General features: G+C 48.3%; 1 protein-coding gene across 4 annotated transcripts in view; it reads right to left on the bottom strand.

The window, feature by feature from the left end:
• Positions 1 to 352: 352 nt before the first annotated feature.
• MAP3K9 (mitogen-activated protein kinase kinase kinase 9) overlaps positions 353 to 21,239 on the bottom strand; it is an 88,502-nt gene continuing 67,615 nt past the window's right edge. The window contains exons 6-13 of one of the 4 annotated variants that reach the window (XM_050797333.1): positions 20,603 to 20,843; positions 18,309 to 18,431; positions 16,509 to 16,662; positions 14,477 to 14,545; positions 12,915 to 13,027; positions 11,782 to 11,823; positions 10,565 to 11,368; positions 353 to 8,587 (exon numbers count right to left, since the gene is read on the bottom strand). In XM_050797333.1, coding sequence (XP_050653290.1) covers positions 8,103 to 8,587; positions 10,565 to 11,368; positions 11,782 to 11,823; positions 12,915 to 13,027; positions 14,477 to 14,545; positions 16,509 to 16,662; positions 18,309 to 18,431; positions 20,603 to 20,843 — 2,031 coding nt within the window. In that variant the 3' untranslated portion in view covers positions 353 to 8,102. The remainder of the gene's footprint in view (positions 8,588 to 10,564; positions 11,369 to 11,781; positions 11,824 to 12,914; positions 13,028 to 14,476; positions 14,546 to 16,508; positions 16,663 to 18,308; positions 18,432 to 20,602; positions 20,844 to 21,239) is intronic. The other 3 variants (XM_050797330.1, XM_050797331.1, XM_050797332.1) reach the window with 3 other exon arrangements.

Raw genomic sequence — 21,239 nt, 5'->3', positions numbered from 1 at the left:
ATTAGAAAGAAAAAAGAGGCTGGGCGCAGTGGTTCACGCCTATAATCCCAGCACTTTGGGAGGCCAAGGCGGGTGGATCACCTGAGGTCAGGAGATCAAGACCAGCCTGGCCAACATGATGAAACTCCATCTCTATTAAAAATACAAAAAATTAGGTGGTCGTGGTGGTGGGTGCCTGTAATCCCAGCTACTTGAGAGGCTGAGGCAGGATAACTGCTGGGAGGTGGAGGTTGCGGTGAGCTGAGATAGCACCACTGCACTCCAACCTGGGCAACAGAGAGAGACTCCGTCTCCAAAAAACAAAACAAAACAGGAAAGGATGCGTTTACAAAGAACCACAACAAACCAGAGGTAATCGTTATAACAGTTTTATTCAAGTCTCTGTGTGCTCTGGCGTTGAGACCAGGCTGAGATCAGCATTACACTGTAATACAATAAGAGGTTTAGCCATTGAACCAAGCCTGCTTGGCATCCCTAGTTAACAATTTACAGTACCTTGAAAGAAAAAAAAAGCCAAAGGAAAGAACCTGATAAGTTTCCTTCAGAACTTTTTCATCTTTAAATATTGTTGACAACATACAATAACTTAAATCCCAAAGCAAAGTGGGAATTCAAGGACACAGGGTCAGGACACATGGACAAGACATTGGAGCAGAGAAGGTCTAGGGATAAAAACTAGTAGCTAATTACAGAGGAACCAAACAAACACATACGTGAACTTTCACTTCACCTAGACTTAAAAGCCCTAAGGGGGAGGAAAAATCCCAAAGAAAGCTTTTCTGTGAACTAAGTAAAACCCACCTCCAACTCCTTTCCTTAATCCTCTAAAAGCCTTAGACTATAACATATCTGGGTTTCGGTGGGGAGTGGTTGTGGGCGAATGTGCAGGATGCGTAGGGAGGGACATCAGAGAACAAAGTAAGCAAGTTCATCACCTCCCTTCTTTGCTACAACTGGGTATCAAGGGCATGTGGCTCAATGCGACAAAGAGGCAAAAGCCTGACCTCAAGCGCCCAGGGAGGAGACACAAGCTATAGTAAGGCTTCCAAGCTTCAGAGACTGACAGAAAAGTGAGGAGAAGCTGGAATGAAGAGCAGCAACAGGGCACCTGCGGGCTGGAAACAGAGGAGAGAGGCTCATGGCCTTCAGTGGTGTTGGGAGAAGAGCTACAGAATTGACATGTCCAGCTCTTGTGTGCTTCAAACCCCTGGAGTCATGGAGAGGAAACAGGGAGAGGAAGGCAGCCAGCAGCATTGAGGATGTCAGCTGAGACCTGTGAGGGTGCAAGTCCGGTCACAGGCAGATGACAGGCGAGCCAAGGACACAGCTCCTCCTTGGGCAAAGGGCAATCTCAAAACCTAGGTGGACCTGAGCTAGGCCAACTTTATCTCAAGAGCTTCTAAGCAGTGGCTTAGAAATGTGCTCAGAGGAAAAAGACAGGTGACTTTGCAACCCAGCAGATTAGCAACTTGCTTCCTAGCAGTGTGACCCTGGGCAAATTACAGAGTCATCAGAGCCTTGGTTTCCACATCCTTAGATAGGGGTAACACCCACATCCCAGAATTATTGTAAGGAGTCAAAAATTACACATATATGTGAATCACTAGGACAGCACCACCCCTCCACATGGAAAAAAATTATCATGTATTATCAGTCTTCATAAGCAGGCTGGGATACATCTACGTCTCAGTCTGATGGTGATGAACAGCCACAGCCAGCATGGCATCTGAACTGGAGGTAGAGATAAACGATAAGAATGAAATAAAGACGACAGAAGATGAGGAGGGTGGTGGAAATGATACTAGCAGAGGATGCGATGGCCAAATTCTGAAGACTCACTGGGCAGGCACAGAGCTAGGGATCGTGGCTCTTGGCATGCCAGGGAGTGAAAAAGCCTCCATTCACTTCAGTCCCTTCTGAAATCTGGAGGAGAGAATGAATGAAGTTCATTCACTTCTGGAATTCAAACATGTTCCAAAGAGGTTTAAGATGAGAATCTAAAGGAGCCTCTCTGCCGTAATCACTTCCCTTCTCCAGGGAACATACACACACACAAGTGCCCTCAGGGCTGCAGACAGCCAGAATGGCAGCCAGAGAACACCAAGGAACTGTCACACCCAGGTGTAGATCCAAAGTTAAAAGCTCCTAGATGTTTCATTGCTGTAAGTCTACACACTCCTATTTAAATGGGAGCACCCCCCAGAGAGCTGCTGCCTCACTCAGGACTTGAGGGGAAGGGCGAGAAAAAAAACATAAAACCTATTTCACAGTGGTACCTAAGCCCCCTCACAGAGGGCAGGCACGGCTGCGTCTAGGGTGGAGTGAGGCCCTCGCCTTGGGTTAAAATTTAAGGGGGCGCCAAAAAACAAAGAACCTCAGTAATCAAGATAAATCATATTCCAATACAATATTTTTTAAAAATCAGAGTTACTGAAAAATTCCACGATGAATACAGTATCAAAATTTTAAGTCAGGTTTTGTCTGGGTTGGTGTCCAGGTGTGAAGGATCTCAGGAACGGGCAGCATACTACTTCTGAAACCTGGCCTTGGACTTCAGTGAGTGTAGGGCAAGGAACACGACGTCCCCGGGGCCCTCGCTCCCCAAGGCTCCGCTTGTGACTACTCTGACCTCTAGGTTCAGAATGCCCAGACGTCTATCCCTCATGTCCCGGTAGGAGAGGCCTGTCTGTGCACCCCTGGAATTGTATTCTGCTGTCCAATCCTGAGACACCCAGTTAGACACCTATCTCGATAGACTCCTATAATGTCCACACCTGCCAATCAGCCTAGTAAAACTAGGAGGGCAGGTCAGACCAGACAGGTAGGAAGATGGGTTAGGGCAAAGGTGGGTCTGTTTCCAAGGGTTAACAAAGAGTGGTGTGGAAAAACTCAGCTCCCACAACCAGCTGGACCCCAAGGCTCTTCTCCCTTTCCAGCTCAAGGCCCAAAGAAGGCTCCCTGTAGGGGATGGGGAACCACAGGCAGTAAGAATCAGGGAGGACCAGTCCTACTGGCTCCTGATCATGGAGTGAGCCCAAAATGCTGAAGAGCAAAGCCAGGGTTCCCTAGGTAGCTTACGGAGGCCATGGTACTTCCAGGGCCCAAGACAGGAAATGGATGAGGAAGCGGGTGTACATGACTGTCAATATCTCATCAGGACAAAATGAGAAACAGCATTCTGAGAGGAAGTCCGTAAGAGACTCACCTGGCCTGCACAGCTAACCAGAAGTCCCGGGCTGAGTCACACTAATTAGGCACCTAAGCCCTGTTCATTAGCCTTAATCGACAGGATTTCAGCTTCCTCCTCCTGCCTTCCAACATCAGCACCTGAAGTGGTGAGCACCCACCCAGGTAGCAATGCCAGGGAAAAGCCCAGCAATAGCAATGGATTTTCCTTTCACATGTGAATTTTCATTAATTTGAATTCCTAATCTAGGAATATGCTGATCCGAAAGAAGAGATGCATTTGGTAATGTCTTTCTAACAGTAGTATACCTTGACAAAGACAAGTCATTCTCAGACCTAAGGCCAAAGAGAGAGGCAGGTACATTAGGGTGAACCATATGTAACAGCTGACATTCGACTGTTTTTGACATAAAACCGTACATATATTTCATACACACGCACACTTTTCTGTACCAAGGGAAGTGATCTGGCAAGGCTGCAGTTTCTGTGCAGGACTCATGGTTCCAGGACCATACATTTTAAAGTTAGAAGGGCTTCAGGAGGGAAAGTAGATAGCATCGTCCCCAGTTCACAGTAGGCTTCTGAAGTCCAGAGAGGGGAAAAGATGTGTGCAAATTCACACACCCAGGAAGTAGGCAGCTTGGATCACCAGGTTCCTGCCAACATGGTTTCAACCCCAAGGTGTGCCATTCACAGCCATCCAGTCTTCAGTGTCCTCTGCTCTTTGCTTTGTTGAAAGTGAGCTGGATGAGTTAGGATTGCTCAGGAGGTGTCTCCTTCACACAACGGAAGGAAGAGAGAGGGAGGACTATAATGTGAGGACCACAGAGGCAAAAGAGTTCATGAAAAGTCAGGTCTAGATGTCCTAGGGGTATCTCATTGTGTCCCTGAGCAACAGCAGCCTGAGGGAAAGGGGGCTTAGTGACCATGACACATATTCCAAGGGTAAGGGGACCCTTTTCCAAAGATTCTTCCAGGAACTGGGATGATTCCAGGCTCTAAACAAATCAGACTGATGACCCCAAGAAATGAGAGACAACCAACCGTCACTCCGATGTTGCTACCAACCTCCCTCTCCCATTTCCTTCTCTGTAAGACACAAATGGTGAGGATGACATTGGCAGACAGCGTCCAACAAGTTAAGTGGGGGAATTAGGAAAGAATGCTTGTCAATACCAGGTGCTACATAAATGTGGCAGAAGGGCATGGGCCTGACGGGGGCTCCCATTAGTCATGCTCAGCCACCTCCAAATCACTCCTCTTCCAGAAGCCAGAGGACGAAAGAAAAGGCAAGTTCCCTCAAGGCAAAGGTGACGAGAGCCACACTCTCAGCGATTCATCCTGTAGAGATGAAGGAGCTGGCAAGGAGCTACGGAGCTTCACTGACCTTCTGATACATACACCCAACCCCCTTGAGAGGAAAGCATGTGATGATTGCTTTTAAAGGAAGGAAATCTGAAAGGGGCTAAAGAGACAAGCCTATGGCCACACAGCAAAAGCAGAATGGTGAATGCAGCCATTCTGCATTTTGTTCAGTTCTGAGCCCGGTGGCCTCACTCAGCAATTAGTCCAAGCCACTTTTTCATTTCTCTTCATTTGAATTTTCATCTTTAAGCATTTCCCCTTCTCTACTAGCAAGTGTATCAAATGTACAAGGAAAATGATGTCATTTTGCAAAGGTCAGGAGGAAAAGTTAGCACTGTTCTGAGTTGTCCAAATGTAAGGTATCATCGTGGCTATTGTTACCACCAGACCCTAGGGATGCCACAGGATGCCAAGTGAAGAAGATCCGCCAAAGCCTCTCAGAAATAACATACACATAACTGAGGTATCTACTCAGCCTCCTGGCAGCAGTCTGGATTCCCAAGGGGGTCAACAGGGGCTAATCCGAATCAGCGGAAGGAGCTGAAGAACCCAAGGAGCAGGGGCAGAGAACAGTAACTGCTCCTATTATCATCTTCCATGAAGTTGAGCACCTGCCAGGAGTAGAAGGAATGTGTCTTTGTGCAAAGGGAAGGCAGGGGAAAGGGGGACCGGCTACAGCCATTCAAGTGGCTTCATTCACAGCTTCAGGGCCTGCTCCTGACCAGGACCACAGAACAAGGGAACCCGAGTGAAGAGAAAGCCACTGAGACCTGCCACTACTATACAGATCCTTAGCCCATCTCCAGCCTTGCCCCACAGAGAGAGTGCAGCAGTCAGGGCCCATCAGAGACCAGGTGTGTAGGAGTTGAGAGATGGTAACTGTTCCTTCTTCATGGATGCTCACAGTAGCACCTTTAGATAACCCTGCTTTTGGCTTCTTTCAGGTACAATTATTTCCTCAGCAAAGACCTAGCCTTCCTTTATCTTTCCCCACAGTGGACAAGTAAGGATGGCATTCAACCTGTCACTCAATGGCAGGTGACCATCATTCAGTTTACACTACATCAGTTACACTACATCTAGAAAGATGGCCGCAACCTAACACAATGGCAAATGTTAAAAATGAGCAAAGGAAAAATCTCTGCCTCATACCACAGAGCATTGTGTACAGGCAGCATGGTTTGGAGGGCCATAAGAGTGCCATTTAGTGAAGCCAAGGATATACAGATGTGTTCATGGCTTAGCCTGAGGTGATGGAGGGCCCGGGGGAAGGAAGGCACAGAACAGACCTTTTTTTTTGAGATGGAGTTTCGCTTTTGTTGCCCAGGCTGGAGTGCAATGGCGCAATCTTGGCTCACTGCAACCTCTGCCTCCCAGGTTCAAGCGATTCTCCTGCCTCAGCCTACCGAGTAGCTGGGATTACAGGCATGTACCACCACGCTTGGGTAATTTTTTTGTATTTTTAGTAGAGACGGGGTATCTCCATGTTGGTCAGACTGGTCTTGAACTTCTGACCTCAGGTGATCCACCCGCCTCTGCCTCCCAAAGTGCTGGGATTACAGGCGTGAGCCACCGCGCCCGGTCAGAACAGACTTTGTATGTACTTCTCCCCATCAAGAATGAAGAACAATCATTTGGTTGCCTGGAACTGCTGGTAAGATTCACATTTTTTCCTCCTAGCCCAGGAGTAGGGGAATGGGGACAAAAACAGTATCTTACATACTGGCTTCACTGAACAAACAGGAGGACACAGAAGAAAAGCAATAACAAAATCTTGGGCAACAAAACCAGTAGTGCCTTTCTGTCCAAGACTTGGTGGGCCCCTTGAACCACAGTGCTAATGGGCTCACAAAGCAAGGAACAACTTGAAAACCAAGGTCACCCCTTTAGTGATCACCAAGGCAGGACATCTATCCTAGTTATGGAGAAAGAGCAGTGACCAACTCATCACTGTTGCCAGCTGCACATCCAGGCAGCAAATGCAAGGAACCTGCTGAGTGACCTCCAAGACAAAAGACAGTGGAGCAGCATTCAGAGAGTATCGAGGGAAAAGGGGAATGACCTCGAGACTACTCCCAATCAAGTCGCCATTCCCACATAAAGACAACTGTTCACACAGAACACAGGAGGCCTCAGAGTAGTGGCATGGAGAAGACATACATGAGAAAGCTTTAGACGAAGCTCAACATTCAAGTTAAGGAAATAACTTCCAGAAAGGTCAGGGTTGGCCTCTGCTATCCTTCCTACTCCACTCATGGTCCAGAGCCCAGCATGAGGGGCTCCCTGTGCATAGGCCTTGGTCAGTTTCCAGTATGGGGAACCTAAAGGTTATTGTACATCAGGGGCTCCCTGGGCACCCTATAAATAGCACTTTGCCACATGCATTTACAGAAGGTACTCCTGCTGGCTCCATTTTACTTCAAGGGCATCACAACATGGATGGCCCAGTTGAGAGTGAATTCCCAAGTCCCAGTGTTTAGGTGGCCATATGGTATTCTACTTCATATGCTGTTCTAGGGCATTGCGGTGATATCTACTAACTAAACATAACCAAAAGCCCACAAATTCCAGGGATTAGAGTGAAGACCAAACGAAGGGAGTAACACATAAAGTTCAGACAACAAAACGAACAGACAGTGGAATTTTGTTTCTGACTTAGAACTGGCACCAGTGAATGAGTCCCCCAAGAAACTATTCCTGGGATGAGCATATGATGTATCCAAACCTGGTCTGATGAGGTCCTGACCCCAAGTAGCTAGATGGGTACCCTCAACAGTTGCTGGTTTGCCCTTTGCCGAGAGTTTCCAAAAAGAACAAGGACATACTTCATGAACCTCTTCACTGCAACTTTACTATATTTTTCCTAACACCCCCGTCCCCCTGTTCTCACTGAGGCAGTTCCCCTTTCCACCTGTGGGCTCAAATAAATAGGTGGGGCACCTGGAAGTGCAGATAGGTAGTGCCAGGTCTATCAAGCCCTATGACCCCACACTGGGCCACCTTGCTTTCAGTCTTCCTGCTAGCATGAAAGGGCTTAGGACACAGAAAAGCTCCTATCTCGAACCAAGCCAGATTCCCATTCCTGGGTGTTGGGGTACAGTGGAGGAGGAGCAAAATCAATCACAGAATATCCAATACTGGTGTTTGGGAAGCTGAACTCGGGGCTGACAAAGGGACCCCAGGACAGCTCTGCGCACACCCAATTGGCTGAGGAGAGGGAGCAGCAGACAGATTTGGCTGAGTGACTCTGCAGGGTCACTCTAAAGGCAAGGAAGACTGTGGAGGGTGGGGGACATGCATGCACCCCTCCCTCCCCTATACAGCCAGAGCTGATGGCCACAGCCCTTCCAGTGGACATGGGTAGAAAGGCCCTGCAGGGCAGGAGACCCTCTGAAGTGGCCCTGTTTCCATCCCTTCCATCTTCAAAGTGCATTATCAGTGCAAGAAGTAGGGCTGGATCTCAGGGGGTCCAACCCTGAGAAAGGGCTGTGCCCGCCAGCTCCCCTCATCTCCGCCAGCTGTCCCCCTTGCCCACCCCAATCCTTTTCATGTTAAGACCAGAACTCCTGCTGGATCTCATAAGGGGCAGGCCTGTGCGTGTTCAGTTCCGCTCTGCACAGCGGCACGGTGCTGTCCTGACTCTGCCCCTCTGCGTCCAGGTCCAGGAGCGTCCGCTCGGTGGGGGGCAGTGGCCCCGCCTGGAAGGGGAGCAGGGCTGGAAGTCCAGGCCGCTCCTCTACAGTGCTGCTACTGCTAGCGAAGCAGGAGTCCAGGTTGCTGGGCGTCTCTGTGCTAGAGCTGTTGGCTGGGGAGGTGCTGCGGGCATGGCTGGGGGACACAAACCACCAAGGGTCCAGTCGTTGGCGGTTGGCAGAAGGACGTGGCCGAGGCAGAAACTCCAGGGTCTTGGGTCTCTCCAAGGTAGAGTCCTGCTGAGTGTTCCAGCGCCTTGGGGTTGGGGGGAAGACCACATTGGGGTCAGGGAGACGGGGGAATTCACCTGGGTCTCGGCTGGGACTGGGGGTTTTCAACATTCCTGGTCAAAAAGACAAAGGGAGAAGCATCAGATGATGTGCCATATTTCGGGGTTAGATATCCACTACTCTCCCACAACACTACCATATCCCTATGCACTCAGGAGAACATGAATCACCAAACGTTTGTGGAGCACCTACTGGGAGGCACTGGGGATACAGTAGTGAACTAGAAGGCCATGATCCCTGTATCTGGTAAGAATAATAGGACATATGGGGGTCATATCTGTAATGAAATAACTTAAGGCAGATGTTGGCAAATGACACACAAGCTAGCCACCTGTGTTTATAAACAAGGTTTTAGGTGGAGTGCAGTGGCTCATGCCTATAATCCCAGCACTTTGGGAGGACAAGGCAGGAGGATCACTTAACCCCAGGAGTTCAAGACCAGGCTGGGCAACATGATGAAACCCCATCTCTACAAAATTTTTTTGGGAAATTAGCCAGGCATGGTGGTCCATGCCTGTAGTCCCAGCTACTTGGGAAGCTGAGGCAAGAGGATCACTTGAACCCAGGAGGCTTCAGTGAGCTGTAATTACACCACTCCACTCCAGCCTGGGTGACAGAGTGAGACTCTGTCTCAAAAAAAAGAAAAAAAGGAATACGACAAAATTTTATTGAAACACAGCCACATCCAGTGTCTGCTTTCCCACTACAGCAGCGTAGCTGAGTAGTTACGACACAAACTGCACGGCCTACAAAGCCTAAAATATTTACTATCTGGCCCTTCACCAAAAAAGCTTGCTGCCTCCTGACTTAAGGGCATGTCTGTTCATTTACTGTTCATTCATGTAATAAACACGTGACAGGAACAGAGCTAGGTATCAGAAGTCCAAAGGTGAGTAATGTAGGGTTTCTGTTCCCAAATAGGTCACATATCTGAGTATAACAAAAAACGGGACGGCAGGTCACGTCAAACATTTAAATACAATTGTTGTTGACATTTAAATCTCATTGAAAGGGCATTACCATCCCCCCTTTCCCTATTGGATTAGAGGCTGTTTCCAAGTCAGACTTAGGTCTTCCAGGGAGCGAGAGACGGTGACAGGAAAGAGACAGGACAGGAAAGAGTGTGTGCCCCCAGGTGTGTCAGGTGTTGAGGGCAGTCATATGCACAGGGATAGCAGTTTACCTGGACTCATCTCCATGCCTGAGGAGGCAAGTATGAGTCAGGGGTGAGTGACGAAGGGTGTGATGAATGGGTGGAAGCCTGCCTTCTGAGTGCGTGTGAACTAATGCTATAATGAGAGGCAAAATCCCAGCTATGTGGCAGAAAATACGCCTCCCACGTGCAGTGCAAGATTCCTTCCTGGAAAATGCATCCTCCTCCTCGGGGAATAACTAGAAGCCAGACTCCTTCCCTTCCTGTGCCCTGAAAACTACCCTAAGACTCAGGGCCGGACATTCCAAAGGAGTCCCAGGTCTTCTGATTCTTCCTAGAACCTGCCTGTCTTCTTTCAATCCTCAGGGAAGACCCCTGAGGCACAGGTCGGAGAGAAGTCAGCCAGCCCTGGCTGCCTCCCAGATACCAAATCTGTATTTCTTTTTTTTTTTTTTTTTTTTTTTTTTTGAGACGGAGTCTCGCTCTGTCGCCCAGGCTGGAGTACAGTGGCGCGATCTCGGCTCACTGCAAGCTCCGCCTCCCGGGTTCACGCCATTCTCCTGCCTCAGCCTCCCGAGTAGCTGGGACTACAGGCGCCCACAACCGCGCCTGGCTAATTTTTTTTGTATTTTTAGTAGAGACGGGGTTTCACCGTGGTCTCGATCTCCTGACCTTGTGATCCGCCCGCCTTGGCCTCCCAAAGTGCTGGGATTACAGGCGTGAGCCACCGCGCCCGGCCAAATCTGTATTTCTTGATTGGCTAAGAGGAGGAATGATGTTCACGCAAGTCCAGAAGTGCAAAGAGAAAATGAGGCCTGCAAACATCTTCACTCCCTGAGGAGGCACAAAGGAAAGAGAAAAGAGGAAGAAGACTCACCTGCTCCAGGACTGGGGCTCAACCCATTGCTGGAGGGGCTCCTGCTGGCTAGGAGAGTCTCTGGCTTAAGGGCCCCATCAGAAGGAGTCCGCCGGTGACTGCTGGGCTGCGAGGGGGCGGTGAGGGTGACGTGGGTGGGAGTCAGAGATTGGTTAGGATCCCGTTTGAAGCGCTCCACTCGGACATTGACCAGGGGGTTGTGGGTACAAGGGGTCAGGGGAGGGGCCTCAATTGGGCTGACTGGCATCTCATACACGACAATTTCATCGCTGTCAGAGCGCAGCAGGGAGCGTGTGGAGTTGCACTCGGAGATGGAGGAGAGGGAGAGCAGTGTCAGGGAGGCAGCGGGGTCTCCTAGCAACAGCATGGGCTCTTCCTTCTTGAAGAGCTTTCGGGATGGGGGGCTGGTGCTCCGACGAGGACGGCTGGACCTCTGAAAAAGACCCTCCCGTCTTTTCTTCTCTTCCCGAGCTGGTGGCTCAGGCTCCTCCAGGGGAAGCAGCTGGCACTTGCCAGCTTCCAGCAAGTCAAACCCTAGGCCTGTGGCTGCCAGAACAGCCCCACAGCCGAGTAGAGCCACCTCGCAGCGGCGGTGGTGAGCACTGCCCCGCTTGAGGCTGTTGGTTGGCGTCAGCTGAGGGGTACTGGTGGCTGAGTTGACTGGGGTGGGCTCCTCATGGATTCCATCACTGGAGGGGCCATCCCCATCCTCTCCACGAGGGAATGGGATACAGAGGTAGGACTGGCTGGGTGAATGCTGTAGGCGACTCTCTCCACTCCCTGGGCCTTCACTGTCCTCATCTTCTGTGAAGATGACAAGAGCGGAAGAGAAAAAGGAAATGGAAGTGAGGTGACAGTAATAAGAATCTGGCCCTTTCCCCTAAACCCAGGCCTCCTGTCTCAGTCTCAGGGACACAAAGGTTAAATGGTATGATGACCAGAACATGGAATTGAACACTGAACCAAGGGGGCTTTATCCAACCCCCAACACAGGGAAACCACTCTCTATTCCAGAGCCCATTTCCTTATAGCAGAAGAAAAGATCCGCTAATTTGCCATTTCTTTCATAAGGGACCTGTGATGGTGACTTGGGTATCCACTTGACTGGACTGAGGGATGCTTGCATGGCTGGTGAAGCACAGCTGCTGGGGGTGTCTGTGAGGCTGTTTCCAGGGGAGACTGAGATGGGAGTCGGGGGCAGGGAGAGGAAGACCCACCTTCAATGTCGGTGGGCACCACCCAATTGGCTGCCAGCAAGGCTAGAACAAAGCAGGCAGAAAAAGGGGGATGCTCAGCTTGCTTAGCTTGCTCTCTCTGTTTCTCCCTTCCGGACAGGGACACGTTTTCTCCTCTTGCCCTTGGAAATCAGAGTCCAGGTTCTTCATCCTTCGGACTCTCAGACCTATAACAGAGGCCTTTTGGGGGCTCTCAGGCCTCAGACTGGGGGCTGCACTGCTGGTTTCCCTGGTGTTAAGGCTTTCAAACTGGGACTGAGCCACTCTCCTGTCTTCCCTGGGAGCCACACTACAGGCTTTTCTCATTCTCCAGCTTGCAGACGGCCTATCATGGGGCTTTGCCTTTGTAATTGTGTGAGCTAATTCTCCCTAATAAGCTTCCTTTTGGTTCCTATTGGTTCTCTCCCTCTGGAGAACCCTGACTAATAACGGCCCCTTAACACAAAGTGCAGTATGAGTTTCTAGAACACTGAACATTCTAGAACAAAAACATTCCCAATGTTTTTGTACCTTAAAATTAAAAGGGCCTCTGGATTTCTAGGACAATGGCCTAGCAGCTTGTCTTAGGATCAGTCTCCCGCTAAGGATTGGAATCCCTAGTGTAGGACAGCCAATCTACTCTGTTGACTGATGTATTACGACCCTGGACATCTACAGAGACAGCATTATCTGAGAGACAGTGTGGAGAAGCACCTCCCCATTCAGTCATTACAGGGTAACACGGGAAAAGCTTCCTGGGAGGAAGGCTGCAGTGTCCTTACTGCCATCCCCCACTTTGTGGACTCGCCACACTGGGGAACTAGATCCAGATAAGGTAAATGAATGATATAATGCCTCACCCATCTGCACTGCCCTAAGAAGACTATGACTGGTCCCTCGGGATAGAATTCCAAGGGCAGGCTCCATGGCAACAGCAGGAGGAAATGATAATTTGGGGAGACTCAATGAAATGGGAGTGGAGCAAACTAAGAAGGGATAGGGTGGGGGGCAGGAGTTGAGTAGAAGGGGAGATGGCCTCCATGAAGCAGTGATAGGGGTCCTTAAACAGTCCTAGAAGCTTCGGCAAGAATGCCCCAAGGGAGCAGGGAGAGAGCCAAGACAGGAGCTATGCTTACCCATCTCCATAAGGCTGGTGAACCCTGGCAGGGCCGGGCTACTCCTCGGGCCCTTCACCAGGTTGGGGGCACTGGACGACCACTGCTTATATCCATCTACCAGGGACTTGAGGCTGAATCAGACGAAAAGAGGACACTGTCAGAACTGGTTACCTTCCTTACTCGACCCTCAGCTCCATGGGGCTATGGAGATGTCTCTCCCTGGCTGCTTTATTCTACCCAAGAGCCTTGGAGTACATACAGGCAATGACCCTGACCAAGCCCACCTGCTTCACAAACAGAAATGCACATGCTCCAGGGAAGAAAAGGGCAATGACATGACCCACCCCCCTCACATGCTGCTGTGGAACTGTAGAAAGAACTAGTGGGCAGGCTGGCAAGCAGACAGAAAGAATAAGGATGGCCCTGCTGGCGGGGGTCTTGCCTGAGCCCATCTTAAGAGAGAAGCACTCAAAGCAGACACTGGACACAACACATTCATGGCATTACAGTTACTGTGATGCAAAGACCTGCGAAGCCAGGCAAGCACCGGGCAGCCGAGCTAGCAGAGGTGGATCAGGCTACTCCACACACAGCGTTTCTCAGGCTCTTTCCACGCTTTATGGCATGCTTAGGCAACTTTCAAAGCCATCCCCTTTTCAAAAGGAAAGATCAACCAACAAAGCTGCACCAACCCAGTGCACTGTGGGACAGACCTATGTGGGTAGAGCACAGTGCTGAAGCAGAGCCCTTGGTTTGTCTGGGGGTGGAGAGACAGAGGACAGGGGCTCGCTTTCAAATCCCTGTAATCAGCTCATATGGAAAGCCAGAAACTCTCCGAGGATATAGCCTGGGCACCCCGCCAACCACTTTGTGGGAGGGGGGAACCAGAGGCCTAGAAGCACTGGTCTTTTCCCTAGAGGACAGCAAAAGGGAGGACTGAGGAATCTGTGGGATATGGTTGCCCTGGAAATATTGGGATTATGACCAGAGTTGCTCTTTTTTTTTTTTGTTTAAGGCTAGAAAGAATCATTAAACTAAAGACCACTTTCCCCAAAGTCCCAGCCATCTTGAGAGAAACAGAGGATCAACTTTTTCGCTGTTCAGAATTCTGTTTCAAGTGCTATCAGAAATACCAGCAAATTAAAGTACATCCCAACCACCACTGGTTTCAACCAAAATACAGAGACAGAGATAAGCCTGCTGCCAAAACCACAGCCTGGGGCTTCCAACTGAGACTCTCGTAACATTACTTCCAGCTCTGGATCCAGGAAAATCCAGACAAGTAAAGTCAAAACCAGTGCTGAAGACCAAAGGATAAATAGCCACATATCTAAGCCTCTCTAAAATCAAGCAGGAGTATCCTAATTGGAGTGGTCAGTGGAGTGAAGAATATGGTAAAATTAGATCAACACAGGAATTTTCCCAAGGTGCACAATGGTACTGCTTAAAACAAAAACAAAAAAGTCAGTTCAGCCCTGGCAATAATGAGGCTTGATTCTATGGGGTATGCTGTGAGAACAAGGAAATGGAAGGGACATTGTTACCAGGACAGTTGGTGAAAGGGTGAAGATGAGACTCACCCCAAGTGGAAATGTGGAGATTCTGACGGGGTACTTAAACCATTAGCTTTCTCACGTCTCTGAGGGGATCTTCAATGAATAAAGAGAATCAGTAGCAGGCAATGGAGGGCACATCCAGCTCAGCCTCTCCCACATCAAAGATGGACTCACACTACATCGCCAGCTGCCTTCCCACTGTGCAGCCGCAAAGCCCACACCACGAAAGAATCTTAACAAGATGATCCTGTTTAAGCCACCACAGGCCCAGGACAAAGATCCCTGGGCACCTGCAGCACAGTTGCAGGGGGCCTGTGAATCCATAGATACCCAGTCTATAGAGAGGTATGCATGTTTTGGACAAATATGTATTATTTTTTAAAAGGATGAGGATGCAAAACTCACTTAACATTACTGAATTCGAAATGGCTTTTGTTCATCACGTTTTCTTTAGTTAAAAGGTACTAAACCCAGAAATATTATCACATAGAAGTTCTCAAAATTTCTGACATTAAAGAGGTCTTCACTCAAGCCTGGATAGAATATACTTTTATTCCTTCAATAGGAACTGAGAATCATGAAAAAATTCAGTCATGTATTTTTTAATTCCTTCAAAAGTTTGAGAGGAAGAAGAAAATTCCAAAGTTAATATTTTGCAATGTGAAATAAAGTTAGTTTACTACCAAGACCAAAAAAAAATTCTTTAAATGAAGCAGAACCATAGGAATTACTAAAATCCATAGCCAGTCTGGTAAACTCTATCTGGAATCACATTAATGGCAAGAAATATCAAGAGACTCAGGATCACTGAGTTTCTCAGTACCAGTTCAACCCTACTCTAGCTGAGAGCTCAAAGGACAAACTGGAGAGCTCTCGCCCCTACAAAACTTAGTAGAAGAATCTGCCATCCCCCAAGGATTCCATCGCTGGATTCTTACCTAGCTGAGGTAGTTTGCGCTACATATCTAAACTTTCTGCTCAAAGGTATCTGGTGATTTCCAAAGCCTAGCCTCAGAGAGTCAATCCTTTATGAATCAAACTGTGATTTTTACCTTCAGCTCAGATCTGACATGGGAAAATCATAGATTTTGGACATGGAATCTTAGTATTTAAAGGATTACCAAGGCCATTTGCAGGTTCAGGGCACTTGTAAGCCTGATCCCATTTATAAATGAGAAAACATAAGGTTACACAGCTAGGTGTGGTGGTGCCAGGGTTCGTGCCCAGGCAGTTTGGTGCCAAAGTCAAAGATCTTCACTACTACACTGTGAGTGCCTGGCCTGGGAAGAACCTAGGCTCAGGGGAGAATTTGAACCCCAGGCCTCAAGCCCATGAGTAAGAATACAAGCACACTCAAGGCTCTCAGCCCCCTTGTGCCCTGCCCAGAGGAGGTCATCATACATGGCAGCATGGCTATGGGGTGAGATGTGAAAGAAGTTCTAGTGGCCCTGGAGTTGTATAAAACTGCACTACCAGGGCTGGGTTATTCTGCCTGCCCCTGCTTCAGGATGAACCTCTAGGCAACAGAGTCCTGTTAACCTCTGCTCTTTCTTCTCTTTCCTCTGCATGAATGCTTTAAGGACGAAGAGCCAGGTATAAGCAGAACAGTCTGGCAGAACTTTTTCCATTTGGTTAATGCTTGGGCTACTTGCTACTCTGAGAAGAACGCCTTCAGGGGTTGGCAAACTATAACTGGTGGGTTAAACCCTGCCTGCCACTTGCTTTTATAAGGTTTTACTGGAACACAGTCACGTTCGCTCATTTACATGTCGTCCATGGTCTCTGGCAGCTTCTATGTTCCAACAGTGGAGCTCGAGAGCCATAGGAATCACTAAAATATGTATTATCTGGCTCTTTATGGAAAAAGTTTTCCATGTCTGTCCTAGGAGGTTCCAGGAACATGGAGGTCGAAAAACTGTTGTAAAGATCAAGAAGCTTGCAATTTCTCAGAAAGCAATCAAACACACGACAGAGAAAAAAAGGTATTTCATATCCCATGTTTAAATGGTGCATCCATCTTCAAGTGAGAAAGAATTTCATGTCATCTGGCACTTACCCTTCATCTCCCGAGGCAAGCTCCTTCTGACCAAGCGTCCCTGGCCCCCACGTTCGCCCCTTCTTCTTTGGGGCCCTCTTCTCCTCCTCCTCCCCTTCCTCCTTTGGGACGACTGAGCTCCTGCCCCAAGTTTTGCTGCTTTCACCTGGTGTCACTGTGAATAACAAGGGTGGGACAGGATCTAGAACATGGACAGACAGGGCTCCCCCAAACTAGCCTCTACACCGCCAGACACACACACATACATTTGGAGCTGCAAGGAAGTTAGACCTTATCAAAAACTCTGTGCCCAAGTGGACCCTTCCAGGAAAGTAATGGAGTTCTCAGCCACCAATCATTTAGCTCTCTCAAAGTACTAAACATGGAAACACTTCTTCAATTTTCACAAATCCAATGTAAAGCTAGAGCTCAGGCCAGCCAGACATCAGAGTTCCAAACAGATCTGACTTAACTTGTTTTGTTGGGTGGGATTGGGTAGTGAGCAAATAAGGAGGCAGGTGAGGGGGGAAAAAAAGACAAGGGGTAAGGAAGGCATGGAAATGCAGAAATCTTGAAAAGAAAGGGCTGGAAAGGAAGAAAATGAGGAGTTCAAGGTTATGGAAAAGGAAGTCAGGAGTAGGAGAGGGGGAAGGAACAGGCCTAGAGAAAGACAGATAAGAGAGTAGGAATATTTTTCTGACATGAATACCTCGGAGCAAGGGTTGAGACCCAAATGCCCCAGGGATTGTGTTTATATCATAAATGAGCGAAGTGAACTAGTTACCAAAAAACAAGCTGTTGAAGGGGCTGAGGCAAAATATGGAGTATATGGAAGCTGCTATTAGTGCCAGCCAACTGTAGCCACATGAAAAAAGAAACCCACTGATTTCACTTCATTTTTCAAGCTAGAAATCTTTCTTTTTTTTTTTTTTTTTTTTTTGAGACGGAGTCTTACCCATGCTGGAATGCAGTGGTGCAATCTTGGCTCACTGCAACCTCTGCCTCCCAGGTTCAAGCGATTCTCCTGCCTCAGCCTCCCGAGTAGCTGGGACTATAGGCGGGTGCCACCACACCCAGCTATTTTTTTTAATTTTTATTTTTAGTAGAGGTGGGGTTTCAGCATGTTGGTCAGGATGGTCTCCATCTCCTGACCTCATGATCTGCCTGCTTCCGCCTCCCAAAGTGCTGGGATTACAGACATGAGTCACCACGCCTGGCCGAAATCTTGGATTTTTAAATAAAATCTCTCTGTCTTTAAATCAGGGAAACTAATTCATTCACATATAGGTGTATATTCACACACACACTTACATGTACGTGTGAGTATATTTTTTAAAGCAAATACTGCAGCAAAGATAAAACCGGTCCAGATTTGGCTTATTATAAAGTATATGGCAAGTTTCCTTAGGACCTATACTTTGAAAAAAAACCCTTCCTTGGGACGCGTGGACGAAAGAAAAACAACAATGCCCCAAATATGGCAAACAGTGTGCGAGGTTCTCAGGCCAGGTAGTAACCTGTATCTACATCACACACCAGTTTTCAAATTGCTTTGCGAACCACTGAAGATCCCATTAGTACCACGAACCCCTTTGCTGATATGTGACTAAAAGGTAGAGGGGGCAGTAGTAAGGTTAATGGAGAGAGACAAGGGAGAGGGCTAAGGGTTTGCGTACATATGTGCATGTATATACACATTGTCGAGGAGAGGTGGCAGAAGTTATGGATGGAGCAAGCCTGGACCAGTCGGTGGCTGGACAGAGCAGGGGACAGGTGCCCCTGGTGTGTTCTGGCCCCAGCTAATTTGGGAAACAGTCTCACACTGGATGGCTCGAAGACGAGGAATGATGGTGGGGCTTGCAGGAGGACTTGAGCGGCTGTTGATAAGACTCTTCCTTTTATCCATGGTGGGGGAGGCCTGCACCGTGAACTTGTGCTGGAAATCTGCTTGGGGAAAGACAAACACATGTATGCATTAACATTTCCCATAATCAAATTCATATAAGAAATCTGACATTTCTCAGCATCCTCGAGGGACAGGCCCCAGTTTCCTGAAAAGCTCTTTGTTCACCTGGGAAATGTTCTCTTTTAGAATCCTCTCTTTTTCCCAAGGGACATGGGGAGATGAACGTATAAAAAGATGGGAAATTCACTGTGCAAGGAACCTCATTAGTGAGCTTTATAAAGTTGTCCATATAACGAATATAGTTTGAGCAATTATGTATTAAGAATAGCTGTTTAGCTCATGAGATATTGTTGATTATTCTAGGAAATTTAACTTAAAATTATTGGTTTCACATAATCTATTATCAGATAGATTTGGTCCTTTTTTCTCAGAGACTGAAGCAGGGACATTGATTCTTCTCACTAACTGCAGGCAGAGCAGGGTTTCAACGACTAGCCCTTGTGGGAACCTAGGGCAGTGAGGGAGAGGGAGCAAATGGCTCCAATTCAGACACATTCCAAAGGAAGTTACAGTACAGCATAAAGAATGTAAAACTTACAGCACTGAATTTCTCAGTTTCAGTCTCCTCATCTATCAAAGAGGTATAATAAACAGCTGCTTGCTTGCACCTATGTCTCCCCATTAGACTGTGATCTCCCCGCAGGTGGGAACTACAGCTTTTCTATCTGCATCCCAGCATGCAACAATATGCTGGCACATGCTAGATGCTCAAGGGGTGCTTAAAGACTCCATGCTGTCTGAAAAGGAAAAACAAATGTGCAGCAAGGAAACATGGCTTGTTGAGTTCCCTTATCTGTACTTAATCAAGCCACCATTCTAGTGCTTAACATCATCTACTCCTGCCCCTATTAGACCATTCTTTCTTTGTTCCTTACACTTTTTTTTTGAGACGGCGTTTCACTCTTGTTGCCCAGGCTGGAATGTAAGGGCGCAATCTCAGCTCACCACAACCTCCACCTCCTGGGTTCAAGCAATTCTCCTGCCTCAGCCTCCTGAGTAGCTGGGATTACAGGCATGCACCACCATGCCTGGCTAATTTTATACTTTTAGTAGAGACAGGGTATCTCCATGTTAGTCAGGCTGGTCTCAAACTCCTGGCCTTAGTTGATCCACCAGCCTCGGCCTCCCAAAGTGTTGGGATTATAGGCGTGAGCCATTGTGCCCAGCTTGTTCCTTACACTTCTAATAAGCCTGCTTTCTAGGGCCTTATAGACTTAGAACACAGTGAATACCTTTATCTACATCAACACACATTTTAGCATTCAGCTCCCTCCATGGATATATTATACACCACAAAGATTCTAATTCATAGTTTCATATTTCTTTATATTTTCCCCAAGGCTGAAGTACAAAAAATGCACCTCTATTCAACTGATGTATCTGTCTGAAAGGTCACATGTAAATCTTATCAGGTAAATTACCATACATTAAACCTAATCTCAACTGTACTCAGAGGACTAATTAAAGAAACCTCAGCCAGGTGTGGTGGCTCACACCTGTAATCCCAGCACTTTAGGAGGCCAAGGTGGGTGGATCACTTGAGGTCAGGAGTTTGAGACCAGCCTGGCCAACATGGTGAAATACAAAAATCAGCCGGGCGTGGTGGCACGCGCCTGCAATCCCAGCTACTCACGAGCCTGGGGCAGCAGAATCACTTGAACCGGGGAGGTGGAGGTTGCAGTGAGCCGAGATCACACCATTGCACTCCAGCCTGGGCAACAAAAGCAAAACTCTGTCTCAAAAAACAAAAAAAAAGAAACCTTGAGACAAGTTATTTTGCAGAGCCAAAACTTCTCATGCCTCACATATGCACACCCTGGAATGTTTTCCCCCAACTTCATGCTTCCTTCTCCAGGTTTGCCTAAAGTGAGATGTGCCCCTGTGAGCCACCAGGCTTCTAGCAGCCTGGACCTTGCCAGGTTGTCCTTACTTCATATTCTGTGTTCACTCACGTGCAACAATTTCCCTGGAGTCGGGTAGATTTTCAGCATGCCAGTCTTTCCACTGAACAGAATGGCCCATTTCAAACAGGCTGGAGTTTGAGCCCCAGGGTGTCATGTTTCCAAGCTCAGTCCCGGCTCCCATAAACCCTCTGCCACACCAGCTGCTTGCCCTGCTCCCCCTTCCCAGCCGGTCCCCGGCCACTGACCGGAAGGGAGGCTGATGCGGTTGCCATCCTTGAGCTTCAGCCGGCTCTTCCTGAACTTGCCCTTGCGTTTCTTCACTCGGGGCTTCTCCTGGCACAGCTGGTGGATGATGATGTTGAGCTCCCGTTCCAGGATGTCAATCTCCCGCTCCGCCAGCTCCTGCTCCCGACGCCGCAGCAGTTCCTCCTGATTCTTCTGCTGCAGCGCAGCCCGTGTCAGCTCCTCCTCCCATGTGCGAAGTTCCTGCAGGAAGAGCAGAACCATCAGAGAAAAGACTGGGGTGCTCAGTGCAGAGGGGCTCTGGGGTGAGGCCTGAGAGCCCTCAGAGGGCTCATGGTGACCTAGAGAGTTCTTCTATGATGCTCAGTGAAGAGAGAGGATTAGATAGCTGGTAAATGAACATCAGACCACCTTGAATGGTGGGGAAAGGCAGGCTCAGAACAGCCATACTGAGGGGACAGCCAGAGAAGCTAAAGCCACAGGCCAAGCCCTAGAGATGGGGGCTAAGAGTTCTAATTGCTCCTTTCTTCTTCATTAAAATTGCCTGAGATTATATATATATAGGTTTGACTAGAAAATATAATCATGTATTTATTTACAGACTTGGTTCTACTTTACTTTCTATTTTTTGAGACAGAA

This window comes from Macaca thibetana, chromosome 7, assembly GCF_024542745.1.
Source record: "Macaca thibetana thibetana isolate TM-01 chromosome 7, ASM2454274v1, whole genome shotgun sequence".
NCBI classification, from domain to species: Eukaryota; Metazoa; Chordata; class Mammalia; order Primates; family Cercopithecidae; genus Macaca; species Macaca thibetana.
This window is presented reverse-complemented; position numbering and strand designations above follow the sequence as displayed.